Source organism: Gymnoscopelus braueri, assembly GCF_963280865.1.
Source record: "Gymnoscopelus braueri genome assembly, chromosome: 1".
In the NCBI taxonomy this organism is placed as follows: Eukaryota; Metazoa; Chordata; class Actinopteri; order Myctophiformes; family Myctophidae; genus Gymnoscopelus; species Gymnoscopelus braueri.
The window spans coordinates 35,867,968-35,884,782 of NC_137603.1; the positions used below are offsets into that span (position 1 = coordinate 35,867,968).

Below are 16,815 nucleotides of genomic sequence, written 5' to 3' on the forward strand. Positions count from 1 at the left end.
CCCTCAACACTGGAGAGGGGAGACTTCAGGGTCGGTCAGTGCTGCTAGTGGCTCCGGCATGGGGCGTGTGGAGGTCGGAGATAACACCTCTCCTCTACGCCGAGCCTTGGCCCCTCCCGCTGTACAGGGACCTACTACGGCAGGGAGGGGTCGACATCTTCCACGAGAGACCTCAGGACCTAGACCTGTGGGTTTGGCCCGTGAGAGGCAGACTTTGACTTCGTATGGCCTGCCCCCTGACGTGGTGGCCACCATCCAGGGGGCAAGGGCCCTTTCCACGAGGTCCGCGTACGACGACAGGTGGAACCTGTTCGTGGCATGGTGTCTGAGTCAGTCACCGCCGGTTGAGGCCTTTCGGGCCCCGGTACGCAGCGTCCTCATGTTCCTGCAGGAAAATTTGAGGCAGGGTCTGGCTTTCTCGACGATTAAGGTGTATCAGGCGGCCATTTCCGCGTGTCACGAAGGTCTCGATGGCATGACGGTTGGCCAACACCCGATGGTGCGGGGGTTCATGAACGGCGCCAGGCGGGCCAGGCCGGTCTCTAGGGCTCTGTTCCCGGCCTGGGACCTGACGGTGGTGCTGGGGGCGCTTTGCCTCCCACCGTTCGAGCCTTTGGAGTCAGCGGATCTGAGGATCGTCAGCCTCAAGACGGTTCTTTTGGTTGCCCTGACTACAGCCAAACGGGTCAGCGACATACATGCGCTCTCGGTGAGTTCGGAGTGTATGAGGTTCGTGGGTGACGACAGTAGGGTTTTGCTTAAGCCAAACTTGGCGTTTGTCCCCAAGAACGGAGTGGTCACCCGGACGCCGGTTGAGCTGGTAGCTTTTCATCCGCCGCCTTTCGCTTCAGCGGAGGATAGGCGGCTACACTGTCTTTGCCCGGTAAGGGCTTGGAGGCTCTACTGCCAGAAGACGGTGGCCGGCCGATCGTCGTCGCAGCTGTTTGTCTCCTTCGGCCCGGGTGGTCAGAGGAAGGCAGTGGCTAAGGCGACGCTTTCTAAATGGATTTTGGATGCCATTAGGCTGGCCTACGTCAGTGGTGGCGTTCCGGTTCCAGAAGGACTGAAGGCTCATTCTACTAGGGGCGTGGCTGCTTCCTGGGCCCTCTCCAGGGGGGTTTCGGTCCAGGAAGTGTGTGCGGCCGCAAACTGGTCGTCACCTTCAACGTTTGCGGCTTTCTATAGCCTGGACGTGGCAGCAGCGTCAGTGGCGCATGCTGTCCTAGGGGTGGCGGCTGTCTCTAGTTAGAATGGGGGAAGCTAGGCTGGTTTGTGTTTTAACCTGCCTTTTTTCTCTTCCCTATCTTCCTTCTCTTGAAGTCCCCTCGGGACCACCTGTGGTAGGTCTCCAGGGGGGAAGGGCCCCTGTTTCCTTGTTTCACTTAAGGAACGGTGTTGTGTCCCCTACCTTCCTTCTCTTAAGTCCCCTCGGGTCCACCTGTGGTAGGTTCCCAGGGGAGGAGGGCCCTGTTTCCTTGTTTTCACTTAGGGGACAGACTTGTGTCTGTCCATTAGTTGAATAAGGCAGACTTGGTCTGTCAGGGTCCTTTTATTAACATCATATACCGCACCCTGGCCCGGGGGGCTGGGGCGCCCGTGAGGCCGAAGGTCACGTCCAGGGGGACGGGGCCTTATGGCTAGGGGGCGTGCGGACCTGAGATTCGGTATGGCTATAAGCCCAGGGGGGTTTATGCATCCCATAGTGAGTATGTTACGGAGAATTGACAAGAAACTCAGGGTTACGGATGTAACCCCGGTTTCTTTAGAATTCGGAGTAACATACTCACCTAACACCCCTGTTTGTGTGCATCTGCATGCAGGAAGCGTGTTAAAGAGGATGAGCCACGTCACGCAAGAGGTTTTATACCTCTTCCGGTTTACCGGACACGTGACATACCCTTCTCAGCCAATGAATGGCCCGGGAGTTTATGGTATGTAGCTCTGCATCACGCCAGGAGGCGCTGATATCCCATAATGAGTATGTTACTCCGAATTCTAAAGAAACCGGGGTTACATCCGTAACCCTGAGTTTTGTGTATGCCTTCAGCGCATCACTTCCGGTTGGTGCGACTATGTTTTCATTCCCACTAACAATATTTCTACACGGAACACTAACACCACTTCTCCCAGAGAACATGGATCGTTTTGGTTATAAGCCCACTTGTTTCTATGATGAAAGAGTAAGTTAAAATGTGAATATCTTTCCGTGGTTTTGTCTGCTCCGCGGACGCTATTGTTAAATTAGTTTCGGTTTGTTTCGAGGGGGGAAGGATCGACGGACACGTGAATCCCGCCCACTACATTTGATTGGGTAAAGCGCGGCCCGCTTCCTGATCTGAAGGCACGCCCATGCGCACATGTTATGACGAACCTCACCGACAGATTCCAACGCAGTGCAGAATCTGTTCTTGAGAGATTAGTCTGGACAGACAAAGACAAGTTGCCAATAATAGACTTTCATTGAATGTTGTTCAATAAAAGTCTCCCCTTTTGAACAATGAAACCTCATTGTGTCATGAGGCGGTGGACACTTTACATTTTTGCTGGTTTTCTCATATTTTTATGACATGACTCTGGAGGAAGCTAGCGATATAAAGACATGCTTCAAATAGCTTTTCATTGTTTTTTAGTCTATGCTTGAATGTACAGTATTTGCTACAAATGAGCTCCTATCTATCTCTAGTGCAAAATATTTATTGTGCATTGTCCAGTAAAAAAAAGAAAGAAAGAAAGGAAAAAAGTGTGTGCGCGTGTCTGTCTGTCTGTCTGTCTGTCTATGTGTTTGTCCGTAGCTAATCTCACAATGAATGGACCAATCAGCACCTAATATCTTGCCAGTAGGCCAGAATAAGTACCTCCACACATTTTTGTTCACATAGCCTATTGTATGTTTTATATTGCTTGAAATATCTCCTTGGCTGCTTTCATTTCATTGTGACTTCAGTGCTGACATGTTTGGATGCTCCACAGCATGCATCCTTTCGTACCTGCATTCATTGGCATACCAATTCATTGGCATACCCCCCCCCCCTCTCTCTCTCTCGCTCTCTCTCTCTCTCTCTCTCTCTCTCTCTCTCTCTCTCTTCTCTCTCTCTCTCACTCTCTCTCTCTCTCCCTGACTCACTCTTTTATCTTCCTCTTCATTTGCATTCATCATTTTACCCACAGTCAATTTATTCATCACCAGCTCAAGGACAGACACTTAAGTACATAGATGCAAAGTTTTATGACAAAATTGAGATTATTTGAATGCAGTATGGTCCACTCCAGTATAAATGAACAAGAAAATCAAATTCACCAGACCTCCGTTGAGGGATAAAAAAAACCCTTGATAGCCTATTGTGCACTAACAAATGAGGGACGAAGCAGTTTGAACAGCTCCGTCAAAGGACTGCACACCGCAGGTAGAGTGCATGGGCCTCAAAGGTTCATGTCTGTGCTTTCAACATGCCTAATTTGTCATGAATACAGAGTCATTGCATTCCTACAAAAAAGGCTGTTAGACAAAAAGACCAGCAGTCAAGAGTTTAAATCACTGCATATAACAATGCATGTTCTTTTGAAAATGTGTGTAGACCTTTGTATTAGATGACTTAAGATGATCCATTATCACGTTTTTGAGTGTTGAACTTGTGTCTTCTGGACTAGGTTGTGTAGTCAACTATTTTTGTATTTGCTTAGATACTTCTTGTGTGCTTGATTTGACTAGGGACTGGATTTGTGTGTTAACTTGCAGTGATTTGAAGATCTGTGTGGAGCGCCCGATAAGCAACAATTTGTCCCCACACGCTGACTGGCTCATTAAACACACTTGCTACACACACTCACCCAATTGATCAGTGGCGCACACCTGTTGTCAGTCACTGCCGTGTGTGATCCCGATTGTCTGGAGCAGCAGCCTCGCCCCTTGAAGACCCTGTCACACAATGACAAAGGGAGTCTATCTGAGACCTGGTCTTGTGACTTAACTTAAGACCTTTGAGTGGCCAAACACATTCGCATAAGACCTGGTACTTAAGACGCGCAAAATAGGGGACCTGGGACCTGAGACCTGGTCACAAAGACAAGGGAAGTCCATCTGAGACCCAAAGACAAGGGACACTATCTGAGTCCATATAAAGACAAGGGACATTATCTGAGTCCATATAAAGACAAGGATCACTATCTGAGTCAATATATAAAGACAAGGGACACTATCTGACACCCAGTCATACAAAGGCAGGGACACAGATATCTCCACAGCTAGGCCATCAGCCTGCTGAACAGTGCTGCACCCTGTCACCATGTCATTCTTACAGTACATGCTCCCAGTCACATTACACTGGCACTATTACATTTTCCACTAAATGGAAAACGTGTCACTTCGCTTGAGATACACCTCACCTCAAGCGTGGTGACCTTACCTTTTTTTAAGAACTTAAGCTGCCTGAACCACCGACAACCCTAATGACATCCTTAATCCATCCTGCTCTGATTGATTCCAGGTCTGATTCGTCTGCGCTCCACGCCACCCCCTCGCCTCCAGGGGGTGGAGTATGTCCTGAATGTCACCGCGACGGATGACAACGCATCGGGTGGACCGCAGCCGCTGGCCGCCACGGCCCAGGTCATCGTGGGAGTGGATGACGTCAACAACAACAAACCTGTCTTTGAGAAGGTGTGTCAGTCAGTCATGCACGCGAGAGTGCATGTGTGCGTACACACACACACACACACACACACACACACACACACACACACCCCCACACACACACACACACACACACACACACACACACACACACACACACACACACACACACACACACACACACACACACTGATTAAACTTAATTTAGTCGTGTTCTTTATCAGCAATTTGTTAGAAAGCAATAAAGGTGTTTGATAAGCAGCAACTTCCCCCATTGCCACACAATCCTGCTTACTTGCTGTTTTACTTCCACTTTATGTTTTCTCAGTATATCTCTGTGGCTTATCTACTCATTAGCCCCCGTCACACACACACTGACACACACACACGCACACACACCCACACACACACACACACACACACACACACACCCACACACACGCACACGCACGCTACTTGTCCCCTGCCACTAGCACGCTTTTCTCCCATTTCCCGCTATCCTTTCCTCTCCCAATCTCTCCACCTCCATGAACCCCCCCCCCCCCCCCTCCTCGTTCTCTCCATCTTGTCTATTTATTGCTCCGCTCTCAGGAGAAGCGATTAGCCAGCCTGACCCCTCGCCTGCTCCGTACATCATCACGGCCTTTTAATTAAGGCTTTGTGGGGATGTGCGGGAAACACACTAGGCTTCCCCGGCTTGACTTCACCTGCCTCTCTGTCCACGTCTCAATTTTAAATGAGGCGGCTTTCTTTCTTTTTCTTTTTTTCTCCTTGGGTCCCTCGAGGTATGCGAGCGGAGATTAGCCCATTAAAACCGGGAACGCATCTGTGTAACCACTTGAACCATTATTTTATACTTTGGCTTTTCAAAAATAGCAGATATACAAGCTCATAGCTCAAGCTATGAGCTTGAAGATCTGCTATTTTTGGAAAAATCTTGAACATTTCTGCGAATCTTTGAATATATAAATGTTTAAACCAAAAATGTTTAAGTCAAATCTTTGCTTCTGGGGGTTTCTGGAACAAACTATTTTGAGATGGGGGTCGGCGGCCAAATACATATAATTTTGGGGGTCCTTGACATGAAAAAGTTTGAGAACCACTGATATAGCAACATACTGTACGTTGAAAAAAAAAAGACATTTAGAAGACATTTGTAGAATCGGCCTCTGGTCTTAATGGGTTAGGAGGGAGCCTTGCTGAGTAAAGCTTGTTCACGCTCTCCCGGGGAAAGCAAAGCCCGGAGTGTTTTCCTGTGGCTCTACCTGTTAGGAGGCAGAGGAGAGGGAAGACGAGTGAAGAGCAGTGGAGACCACTTACAGTGGAGACCACTTACAGTGGACTGAGAACATTTCCATTTCCCCTTACATCACCATGACATAAAGCAGGAGCCAAGTAACAGGGAAAACAAAAGAAAGAAAAAGAAAGAAAGAACAGTGAGATTTTCTATCAGCAGGATGGACGTAGCTATAGCTACTGTTTCCTGGTTCTCTGCTCATTCTCTTGCTGGCACAGCAGCAGCAGGACATAGGAACAGAGAGGGACTTCTATCTTGTTTTGATGCCCCATTCCCAGGCTATTATCTGGTCTCAGAGCTGCTTGTGTATTTGTAGACCCAGAGAGAGAGAGAGAGAGAGTTTCCCTCTACATCCTGCTGTTCTCTCTGAAGTAGTCAGGCCCTGTACGCCATAAAATACTGAATATTACCCCCCCCCCCCCACACACACACACACACACACACACACACACACACACACACACACACACACACACACACACACACACACACACACACACATGCACACCAGAGATACACTACACCTAATGTACTTCTCAGTTTGAATGGTGACAGAATACTTGTTATTTTAACAATGTATTCTGATTATAATCAGAATTACATTGTGAAACTTTCACAATGTAATACTTAAAATTTCAACAAATTTGGTCACTGGTACTGACAGTTTTGAGTGCTTGAGCACAATTAAACAACTAGACAGCTCACGTGCCTGAAGGGATCTTTTATGCTTTGGTTTCACGTAAATACGCTGTAGATACTCAATATCTGTGTCATATCATCATCATAGGCATCCATCCATCAGTGCTGACAATGGATTGAAATCTGTTTATATATCTACCAGTATATATCTATTAATTCACAAAACCTGTGTCTGTGTGTCCCGGGCAACTCGGGCGCCTTCCAACCTAACAGCCTCAAACTTGGCGTGTGTGACACAAATTATCTGGTGGTGCAGTGCTGGTCGGTGGTAGATATACTCTACTTCAGCAAAAAACACCAGATTTGACCGTTCAACTTCAAATAGCTGTAATTCAAAACTGTGTAGTGCAAGCCTCCATTGTGGACGCTTGAAGATGACATGGTCTTGAACAATGCTCGAGGCTAGTTTCTCATTGTTGGCCTTGGCTTTGCCCTGTTTTGCACTGCAAAAGAGCTGTTTTTGACAGTACTCAGCTAGCCATGTCCTCAGCCGTCAGTAAGCCGGGCGCTCAAGGTTAAAGTTTCATCTTTAATCGAATAGTAGGGCTCATGACGAGTAATTCCACACACACACACACACACACACACACACACACACACACACACACACACACACACACACACACACACACACACACACACACACACACACACACACACACACACACACACACACACACACACACACACACACACTTAAAAGGCATACATCATGCTTACACACTGATGGATTTTGTGCACAAATAATCGGCTATTGATCTGAACCTTTCAATTGCTGCTGTGTCTCTTTTGTCTCTTCTTTTCCCTGCTTCCTCTCACTATCTCAGTGTCATCAGTATCGAGAGAGAACATCGGTTCTGGAGAACCTACCGGCGGGCACGTTGGTTCTGCAGGTCCATGCCATAGATGCAGATGAGGGTTCTAATGGCAGAGTGACCTATGGCTTCATGCACAAAGACTCTACAGTGCCAGCCTTCAGCATTCACCCCGACACGGGTACCCTTGAATGCATGCACGCAAACGTGTGCACGCACACACACACACACACACACACACACACACACACACACACACACACACACACACACACACACACACACACACACACACACACACATACACACAATTTAAGCATTTAGTGGTGTAAGTGGTATGAACAATAGTTAAGCACACCTCAAATGAGCAAGTAATTAGAGTGCAGAGAAAATAATTAAGTGCTACAAAGTAACTTGGATACCAGGCAAACATCCATCTGTCTAAACAACATATTTTCGAAATAACTTACATTTAAGCAAACAGTAAAGTAATGTATATACATAAAACAATATTATACAGGATGGCATTGTGCAAATAGTCCACATAGTCTATAATGTCAACAAGGCACGTTTCCCCCCTACATCATGATGACCACAATTGGCATTATGAATATTGATCAATTTATAATTAATAAATTATGAAGTACACAACATTGTTTGGCAGTATGAGAATTGGGATATTTTATTAGCCTACAATGGTATTGTGTGTGTGTGTGTGTGTGTGTGTGTGTGTGTGTGTGTGTGTGTGTGTGTGTGTGTGTGTGTGTGTGTGTGTGTGTGTGTGTGTGTGTGTGTGTGTGTGCGCGCGCTTGCGTGCGTGCGTGTCTCGCGTGCGTGCGTGCGTGCGTGTCAACCACTGCAGATCCACAAGTATATGCCTTTTCTTTTGTATAATTCACTTGCATCCTCCTAGGGCCTAATTATTGGGATTCAGTTGTGAACATGACATGGTGGCATGCTGCATGGAAATGTGGACATATACAGTGTGTGGACACATCTGAGTTCAGATGTGGCATATCAGATTGCAAAAGTTGCATAGAAAAGAAGTGTAACCACACCCGACATGCAGCTGCTATTTCAAAGTATACGTGAGCTGCTAGCTAAACTTGCTGTATGCAAGGCACCCTCTTCAGTCCCAAAAGCAGAAACCCATTTCACATCAATTTGGTCTAAAACAACATAATTATCTTGAAACCTACTGGCTGGATTGCCATGGAATTTGCTGTGCCCCTTCGTGCTCCCCAGAAAATGATTTCGGTGACACAATGATCTTTCTTATAGCATAACAAAATGTCTTTTGCACACAAGATATCACATAATCTAACAGGCAGATGTAGATTTTGTTAGCCCTCAAAACATGAGCCCTACCAGGGCTGTGTCCTGAGCCCCCTTCTCTCACCTAGTTCTTAAGTTCACTGATCACTGACAACAATGAGATGAGATGAGATGAGATGAGATGAGATGAGATGAGATGAGAGAGGTAGGTGGAGAACCTGACACAATGGCGCCAGGAGAACAACCTGGCTTTCTACTTCGACAAGACTGAACAACTCATCGTGGACTGCAAGAAGTCAGGCTGAGAGCATAGAATGAGAGGTGAAGAAGGTACCACAAAGCCTCTGCATTCTCAGGTGACTGAAGAAGTTCAGTATGGGCCCAAAGACATGTATGATCTGTCCAGAATTTCACCCAACGATTTACACCTGTAAACCTGTGATGTGACAAACTGATTCTGATTCTGAACTTTATTTACTCTAGGAAATGTGTAAAGTAATATTAGACTCACAAGTTAGTCTCTAAACACTTCGCTCCACTGAGGACAATCTCCAAGCTTTCAATGCTAAAACTTTGGATTTCAGCTCCAATCCAAAGTCTTTAGGGCGGTCCTTAGTTCCTATTGTGGTGGTGACATGATTGGTTTCCAAAACAGTGGACGTAGGTTTGTTAGTGGCCGTTCTCGCCATTGTTCTGCAAACTACATTGGATTTTGAAGTCCCCAGAAAGGTGGGTAGAGGTCTCTGATTGTCTGGCAGCATGAGAGTAGGGCAATATAAAAGATGGATTTACTTTTTCAGAGCCATTGGAGATGGGCATGTTTGTCTGATGAAGCGATATATGTTTTTTGACTCCAGGAGTGATTGTCACAGCCAGGAAGTTTGACCGTGAGCGTCAACGGGAGTATGCTGTAACCGTGACTGCCACTGACCAGGCAGCTGACCCGCTGATTGGCATCTGTCAACTCAACATCCTCATCCTGGACCAGAATGACAACAGCCCCAAGTTTGAGAACATCCGATATGAATGTGAGTCCCTTCTAGAGCCCGACCCATGCAAGATTTTTGGGTCAAATTTCAGATACCTAGACCACCTAGCTCTTGGTATCTGTAAACTGATGTTTAGGCCCATATATATTTTTTTTAAAGTAATTTATTTTATTTAACCACTTAAAGGAGAATTTTGGACTAAAGTTTTATTACCTTTTCTATGATGTTATGATATCTTAGGATGAATGGTACAGTAGAAAAATGTCATAACTCCACCCCTGGTCCGCCACAGCTTAAAAGGTGGTCGAGATTTCAATCTCGTCTAGCGAGACTTCTGTTTTTTTTTAATTATTATTATTTTGGTTGCATAGTGTTCTGTCACTATGAACATCAGATCTCACAAAAAAAAAAAAAAAAAAAAGCTATTAAAATATGTGATCTAACCTAAGGCCTATCCGCGCACCTTTTAAGCTGTGGCGGACCAGGAGTGGAGTTATGAAATTGTTCTACTGTACCATTCATCCTAAGATATCATAACATCATAGAAAAGGTAATAAAACTTTAGTCCAAAATTCTCCTTTAAGCCCTATCCATATTTGTTTTTTTCGATCTACAAGCTCACACGTTGTGTTGGGGAGGTGATATATACAGTATATATGTATATGAAATGCATGTTTGAGGGTAAACTGTGTATGTTTTTAAAATATTTTTAAAATATTTTGAACCGTTTTGAACACGCTTAAAAATGTTCAAAATAGCACTAAGGTGAAAGTGGTTAAAAATCGTGACACATCAGCTTGGCTGCATAATTACCAATACGTCATCAAATAAGACAATTAATGGCCACTATATCGGTCAAACCGATATATCAGTCGGGCCCTCTCCTCTCCTCTCCTCTCCTCTCCTCTCCTCTCCTCTCCTCTCCTCCTCTCCTCTCCTCTCCTCTCCTCTCCTCTCCTCTCCTCTTTTCTTTTCTTTTCTTTTCCTCTCGTCTTGTCTCTTCTCTTAGTATTATCTTTTCTCTCCTCATCTTTCCTCTGCTGTCCATAGACTTCCTTCGTGAGGACACAATGATTGGTACTAGCTTCCTCCGTGTGGCAGCTCATGATGATGACTTTGGCACCAATGCAGCGATTACATACTCCATGTCCAATGAGCAGCCTGAGTACCTCAAGGTTAACCCACTGACTGGCTGGGTGTATGTCAACCAGCCTATTTCTCAGGTACACACACACACACACACACACACACACACACACACACACACACACACACACACACACACACACACACACACACACACACACACACACACACACACTTAGAGACACACACATCGACATGGATTCATTCCAAGAAATTAAGCTGCAGATCAATTAGCCGATGTCTTCAAAACATCAGCATATAGTTTAATTTCAAAGCAGACAAATGAACAACAAACAAACTAATTACTGATTGAACACAGGTTGTCTCTATAGTGATGATTTTAGGACTCACTATCCTCTCAATGTTCTAGCATTTTACTTTCCAACCTAATGCACACTGACCGTGCCCACATACACATACAGTATGCTGTATGATGCACATGGCATGCACGTGAGCACAAGTGCACATACTGTATGCACAAACGCAATTTACAATTGAGGCTTTTAGCAGACACTCTTATCCAGTATGACTCATAATAAAGTGCAAGGTTGGAGTAAATGCAATGAATCACATAGTGGCTAGTGTTTTAGAGCCTTACGATATGATGGAATGTGTAACACTGTTTTTTTGTAAACCTTGTATGATGCTGTTTAATTCATGTGGAGTTACGTTTTTTTTAGCAAACATAATTTAAATGTATGTTGACAAGGCTGACATATTACTATCACAGGCATTTACTGCAGAGGGATGGTATACAATGTGATTTTATTAAGTTTATAAAAGGTCGACTCTTTGAAGTTAACAGACTGCTAAACATAGCCTTTGATGAAAAGTTAATTATTAACATTGACTCATCACTGAGACAGGACACTTTGATACTAGTGCACGACCAACAAAGCAGGAACATGGTAGTCCTTTATTACAGATAATGAGGGCAGCCTAAATATGCCAGCATGTCTCCTTCTGGAAACACAAGAATACATTTAACCATCTCGCTGCCTTTGCTGTCCCTCACCCTAAGATAAAAAAAAAAGAAAAACAAGTTTGGTGGAAGTGAACAGCAACATCTGAATCCTCAGCCCCATGCTTATTACATCAGGAACACTTGTCAGCAGCATCAGCAGCATAACCATATGCATACCGTAAGAGTGCAGTGGCAGCCACGTTACACAATCCCGCATAGGAAATTAAATATACACGTAATATTAATCAAACTAATTTCATCCCCACTCCTTTGGGGAGTTGTGTTGTTATAGCCTACAAACAAATCATGGCACAAATAAAACGGTACACATACAACCAGGCAGGAACACACGCACACAACAGCGCATTTGTGTAATAAGTGGAACTTACAACTAGGCTTCTAATCAAAACTGCTGAATTAATTAACATATTTCAACTCTTTTAAACACTGTTTCATTCATATTAAACTATTATCTAATCTAATCTGGAGAGCCTCAGTGTGGCTGCAGATTTCATTCATTTAATCATTTAACTGTTGTATCAGGCCGCTGACAACGTCTTCAGATGGGGGAGGGAGGTCCTCTCAGTAAACTGTGTAGTTTGGGCCATTCATTAATTAAATACACATGTTTACATTATTGAACTGCAACCTCACATTTCCCTCTTTATGCAGCACGAGTGCCTGTAATTGTTTAGATCCCATAGCATAGCCTGAGGGGACGTTGTGGTGAACATGTTGACTGATTCAGTCAGGGAATGAACTGCCAGTTGAGTGAGTGACAATACAGTGCAGGCGGAAATATAGTACCGAACTGGTGAACGAAGGGGCCAAACACCCGAAGGCCACTTTATTATTAGTGAGCACTATTATTACAGTGCTCCGGAGCAGATAGGCAAATAAAAGCCCATGTAGCCATAAGTAGCCGTGACTGAAAACCAGAAGGCTAATATTTCTATTGGCCAAGGTGGTGCTTCTCCTTTGACTGAGTAGTTTAGATCAGTGGTTCAAGGACCCCCAAAATGATATGTATTTGGCCAAATATTTTGTACCAGGGACCTCCAGAAGAAAAGATTTGAGTTAAGAAATTCTAGAATTTTCAAAAATAGCAGATCCACAGCTTATGTATATCTGCTATTTTTTAATAGCCAATGTATAAGATATGGTTTAAGTGGTTCAAAAGATTGTGACACTATATTAACAAATTTTTCTGGGGACCCCCTGGTACCCCCCAAGGACCCCTGGTGGTCCCCAGACCCCACTTTGAGAACCAATTGTTTAGATGTTTTGTTTCCTACGTGGGAGATTCAGGCTTGAAACCAGGTGGTTGTACCTATAGTATGTATTGCATCGTTTCTTTGAGCCCACGCTAACATAAGGAGCAGGTTACCCACTACAAAGTTTATACATCAACCACGTACCGTGGTCTGACCAGGTTTCTTTCTTTATTTCTTTTTTAATTAATATTTCCACACTGACACACATAATTACTCATTCCCTCCATCTCTCTCTCTCTCTCTCTCTCTCTCTCTCTCTCTCTCTCTCTCTCTCTCTCTCTCTTTCTCTCTCTCTCTCTCTCTTTCTCTGTCTGTCTGTCTGTATGTCTGTCTGTCTGTCTGTCTGTCTGTCTGTCTGTCTGTCTGTCTGTCTGTCTGTCTGTCTCGCACACAAAACATTAGCACATCCATTCGAGTCATAAGGCAGTCTGGGAACCCATTTGGTAAAACAAAAAAAACCTGGGGGCACCATCTCCGTTTTTCTGTAGTAACAGGAACTCGGTTTGGCTCCTCCCCTTTCTTAGTCCACTTCCTCGAGGTGCTTCTGTGTTTATTCCTACTGACAACAATACCTACTGACTACATATTTAGGGCAGTGGTGCTGACAGATTCTGCTGTTAGCAGAATCTGTCTTGAGAGATCAGTCATATGGCAATCTGGGAACCCATCGTCAAAAAAAAGGAAAAACGGCGCCCTCTGCTGTTTTTCACTTTTGCATTTGACTCTGGGGGGGATTAACTGTACCTATGCTCACTGGAAACCGGGGTTTGGACATGCCTTCAGCCCTCCACTTCCCGTGATGCGCCTATGTTTTCATTCCCACTAACAATATTTCTCAACGGAATACTAACACCATTTCTACCAAAGAACATGGATCGTTTTGGTTATAAGCCCACTTGTTTCTATGATGAAAGAGCAAGTTAAAATGTTACTAACTTTTCGTGGTTTTGTCGGCTTCGAGGACGCTATTGTTAAATGAGTTTCGGTATGTTTCCAGTGGGAAATGAATGCACAGATGTGAATACCGCCCACTACATTTGATTGGGTAAAGCGCGGCCTGCTTCCTGATCTGAAGGCCCGCCCACTTGTAGCCAATGTGTATAGGTTCTCAACGGGGCTACCGAGAGACTATAGTCATATGGTAACATTACCATGCAAAATTGGATAATGTATCTTGGGCTTCTATGAAAATGGGCAATTTGTCATAAAGAATAAAGAGAAAGGCGAACATGATAGCTTCTACTACATTATGGCTTGTCTCCATACAATACCAAACAATGTAAAGTAATGTACTGAGCACTGGAACATCATAAGAGATGATAGCTATGTTTGCATCTTCATACATCTCACTCACGCTTTTTTCTTTTTCTTTTAACAGTCAGGCCCTGACTGATAAAAGAAAAAGGGAAAAGCGGGGAATGATACCATTTAAGACATGCATAATACACATCATTTGAGTTTCCTTTCTTCTACTCTTTTTTTTGTCTATACCCTTGTCTTTCCTTTCCTTTTCATCTATGTTCCTTCCTACTTATTTCCCTTCCATTCCAGTGGTGTCCATCCTCCATGGCTTTTGCCCACAGAGCTCTATAAAAAGGACCTCTTTCTGAGACGATTCCGAGTTCATTTAACATGTTCATGATGCTGTACAATGACAAAATCAGCATTGTTCAATGGCTATGACTGGAGAAGGCAGCGGAGCCCAAACGTTTCTTTACAAACGCATCTCATACCCACAGAGGACATACATCACCAGGGAGATTGTGGCCACAGACGGTGGGAACCGTAGCAGCTCGGTGGAGTTGGCTGTGACCATCACCAATGTGAAGAACCAGCCCCCACAGTGGGAGAGGGACAGCTACAGCATGGTCATACCAGAAAACACTGTGCGAGACACTCCGATTGTGGTGAGTAAATGGGAACTGCCTTGAGACTGCCTCAAATCCCACAGGTGCATACAGGGCCAGATAAACGAAAAAGCTCACGGGCAGCCTGGGGCACGAGGCTGCAGCCTAGGGCACGAGGCTGCAGCCTGGGGCACGAGGCTACATGAGGGCACAAGGCTACATGAGGGCACACGCATCCCTTCGGCAACGGCAATCAACTACACCGCTTGCCTGTGTCTGGTCTGTGTGTGTTGTGAATTACACCCGCTCATATAATAGGTCTTGTGCGCAGCCCATACATAAAGCCATTAAGACTTGGAACGCATCTGTGTCATTTTAAGATTTCTTTGGCTATTCAAAAATAGCAGATATACAAGCTCATAGCTCAGAACTTGTAGATCTGCAATTTTTTTGTAGAAAAATCGTGAACATTTGTGCAAATCTTTGAATATATATATTTTTAAAGCAAACATTTGTAACTCAAATCTTTGCTTCTGGGGGTCCATGGAACAAAACATTTTGAGATGGGGGTCCACGGTCAAATACATATCTAAAAATGTTTCTAAATCCTAACAGTATGTTGCTACAGTATATCAGTGGTGCTTCAACTTTTCCATGTCAAGGACACCCAAAATGATATATATCTCAAAATATGTTGTTCCACGGACCCCCAGAAGCACAGGAGTTAAAAACATACAAACAGTTATGTTTAAAACATATATATTAAAAAAACATAAATATATTCAAAGATTTTCAGAGACATTTTTCAAACTTACAAAAAAATTGCCAAATCAATCTTAAAATGACACAGATGCGTTTCATTTCAAGCCCATTTCATTCAGTCCCTTTATATATGTTGTTCTCCAGATCACCACCATGGCAGTGGCAGATGGCAGTGGCATTTACGAATGTCCGGTCCCTGTTAGGGATGGGGATTGTTCATTTTTATTGATGTCAATCCCCTTATCGACCCTGCTTATTGATCCGATTACGTATCGATCCTTTTCTATTATTGGTAGAAAATTGGTGCTACTCCGTGGCACTCTGTCACTTTCATTTAATTTCGCCAGACATCAAAGGTAGAGCATGTTGGTCTCAACTGCTGTTGGCGTATACAAGCCATTACATTCACGTTCCTTGTGGGCAAGAAAATCAACATGTCAAAAGCTTTAAAACAACAAATTATGTTTGAGCCAGTGATTTGATTTCAATGACATGACTCTGGTCTTTCCGCTAGATAAGATCATTGATAAGCCAAAATCTTATCGATTTCCGATTCTCAATAACTTCAGAGTAGAATAGATTCGATTCTCGGTCCCCATCCCTATAGTCCTTATATGGGCACATCTGTGCACCCGCCACAGCCAGACAGACCCACAGACAGACACCGCCCACTGCAACTTTCATTGTATATACAGTAATAGATAATATATCATACTCCAGTAAGAACACATAAGATAAGATAAACCTCTATATAGATCCCCAGAGGGAAATTCAGGTATCATGGTGACAGCAGCAAGATTAAGGCACACAGATGTGCTCGTATGGAAAAATAACACAATATATTTCAACTCCACTATTTAATGTATACACGCACGCACGCACGCACGCACGCTCACACACACACACCACACACACACACACACACACACACACACACACACACAGCTCACTGTTCTCTTGCCCTTCTTTCTTAATTTCCCACCCTTGTTCTGAAATATTCATTTGATTTTAATGGGCTTAATAGCTTTCAAGAGATCCTGAGGAAATTTCTGTCGATTAATTTTCAATGTGTTAGCTATGTGAAAAAGTAAATGGCTATGAATAATCGAGAGGGCAT

At 44.3% G+C, this 16,815-nt stretch overlaps 1 protein-coding gene across 1 annotated transcript in view; it reads left to right on the top strand.

Annotated features, from left to right (window-relative positions):
- Window positions 1–16,815, top strand: part of LOC308088536 (neural-cadherin) — a gene marked incomplete at both ends in the record, with an annotated part of 375,895 nt that overhangs the window by 177,027 nt on the left and 182,053 nt on the right. The window contains 5 exons of the mRNA XM_080433011.1: window positions 4,485–4,657; window positions 7,454–7,622; window positions 9,574–9,744; window positions 10,756–10,928; window positions 14,829–14,996. Of these exons, the coding sequence (XP_080289137.1) occupies window positions 4,485–4,657; window positions 7,454–7,622; window positions 9,574–9,744; window positions 10,756–10,928; window positions 14,829–14,996 (854 nt within the window). The remainder of the gene's footprint in view (window positions 1–4,484; window positions 4,658–7,453; window positions 7,623–9,573; window positions 9,745–10,755; window positions 10,929–14,828; window positions 14,997–16,815) is intronic.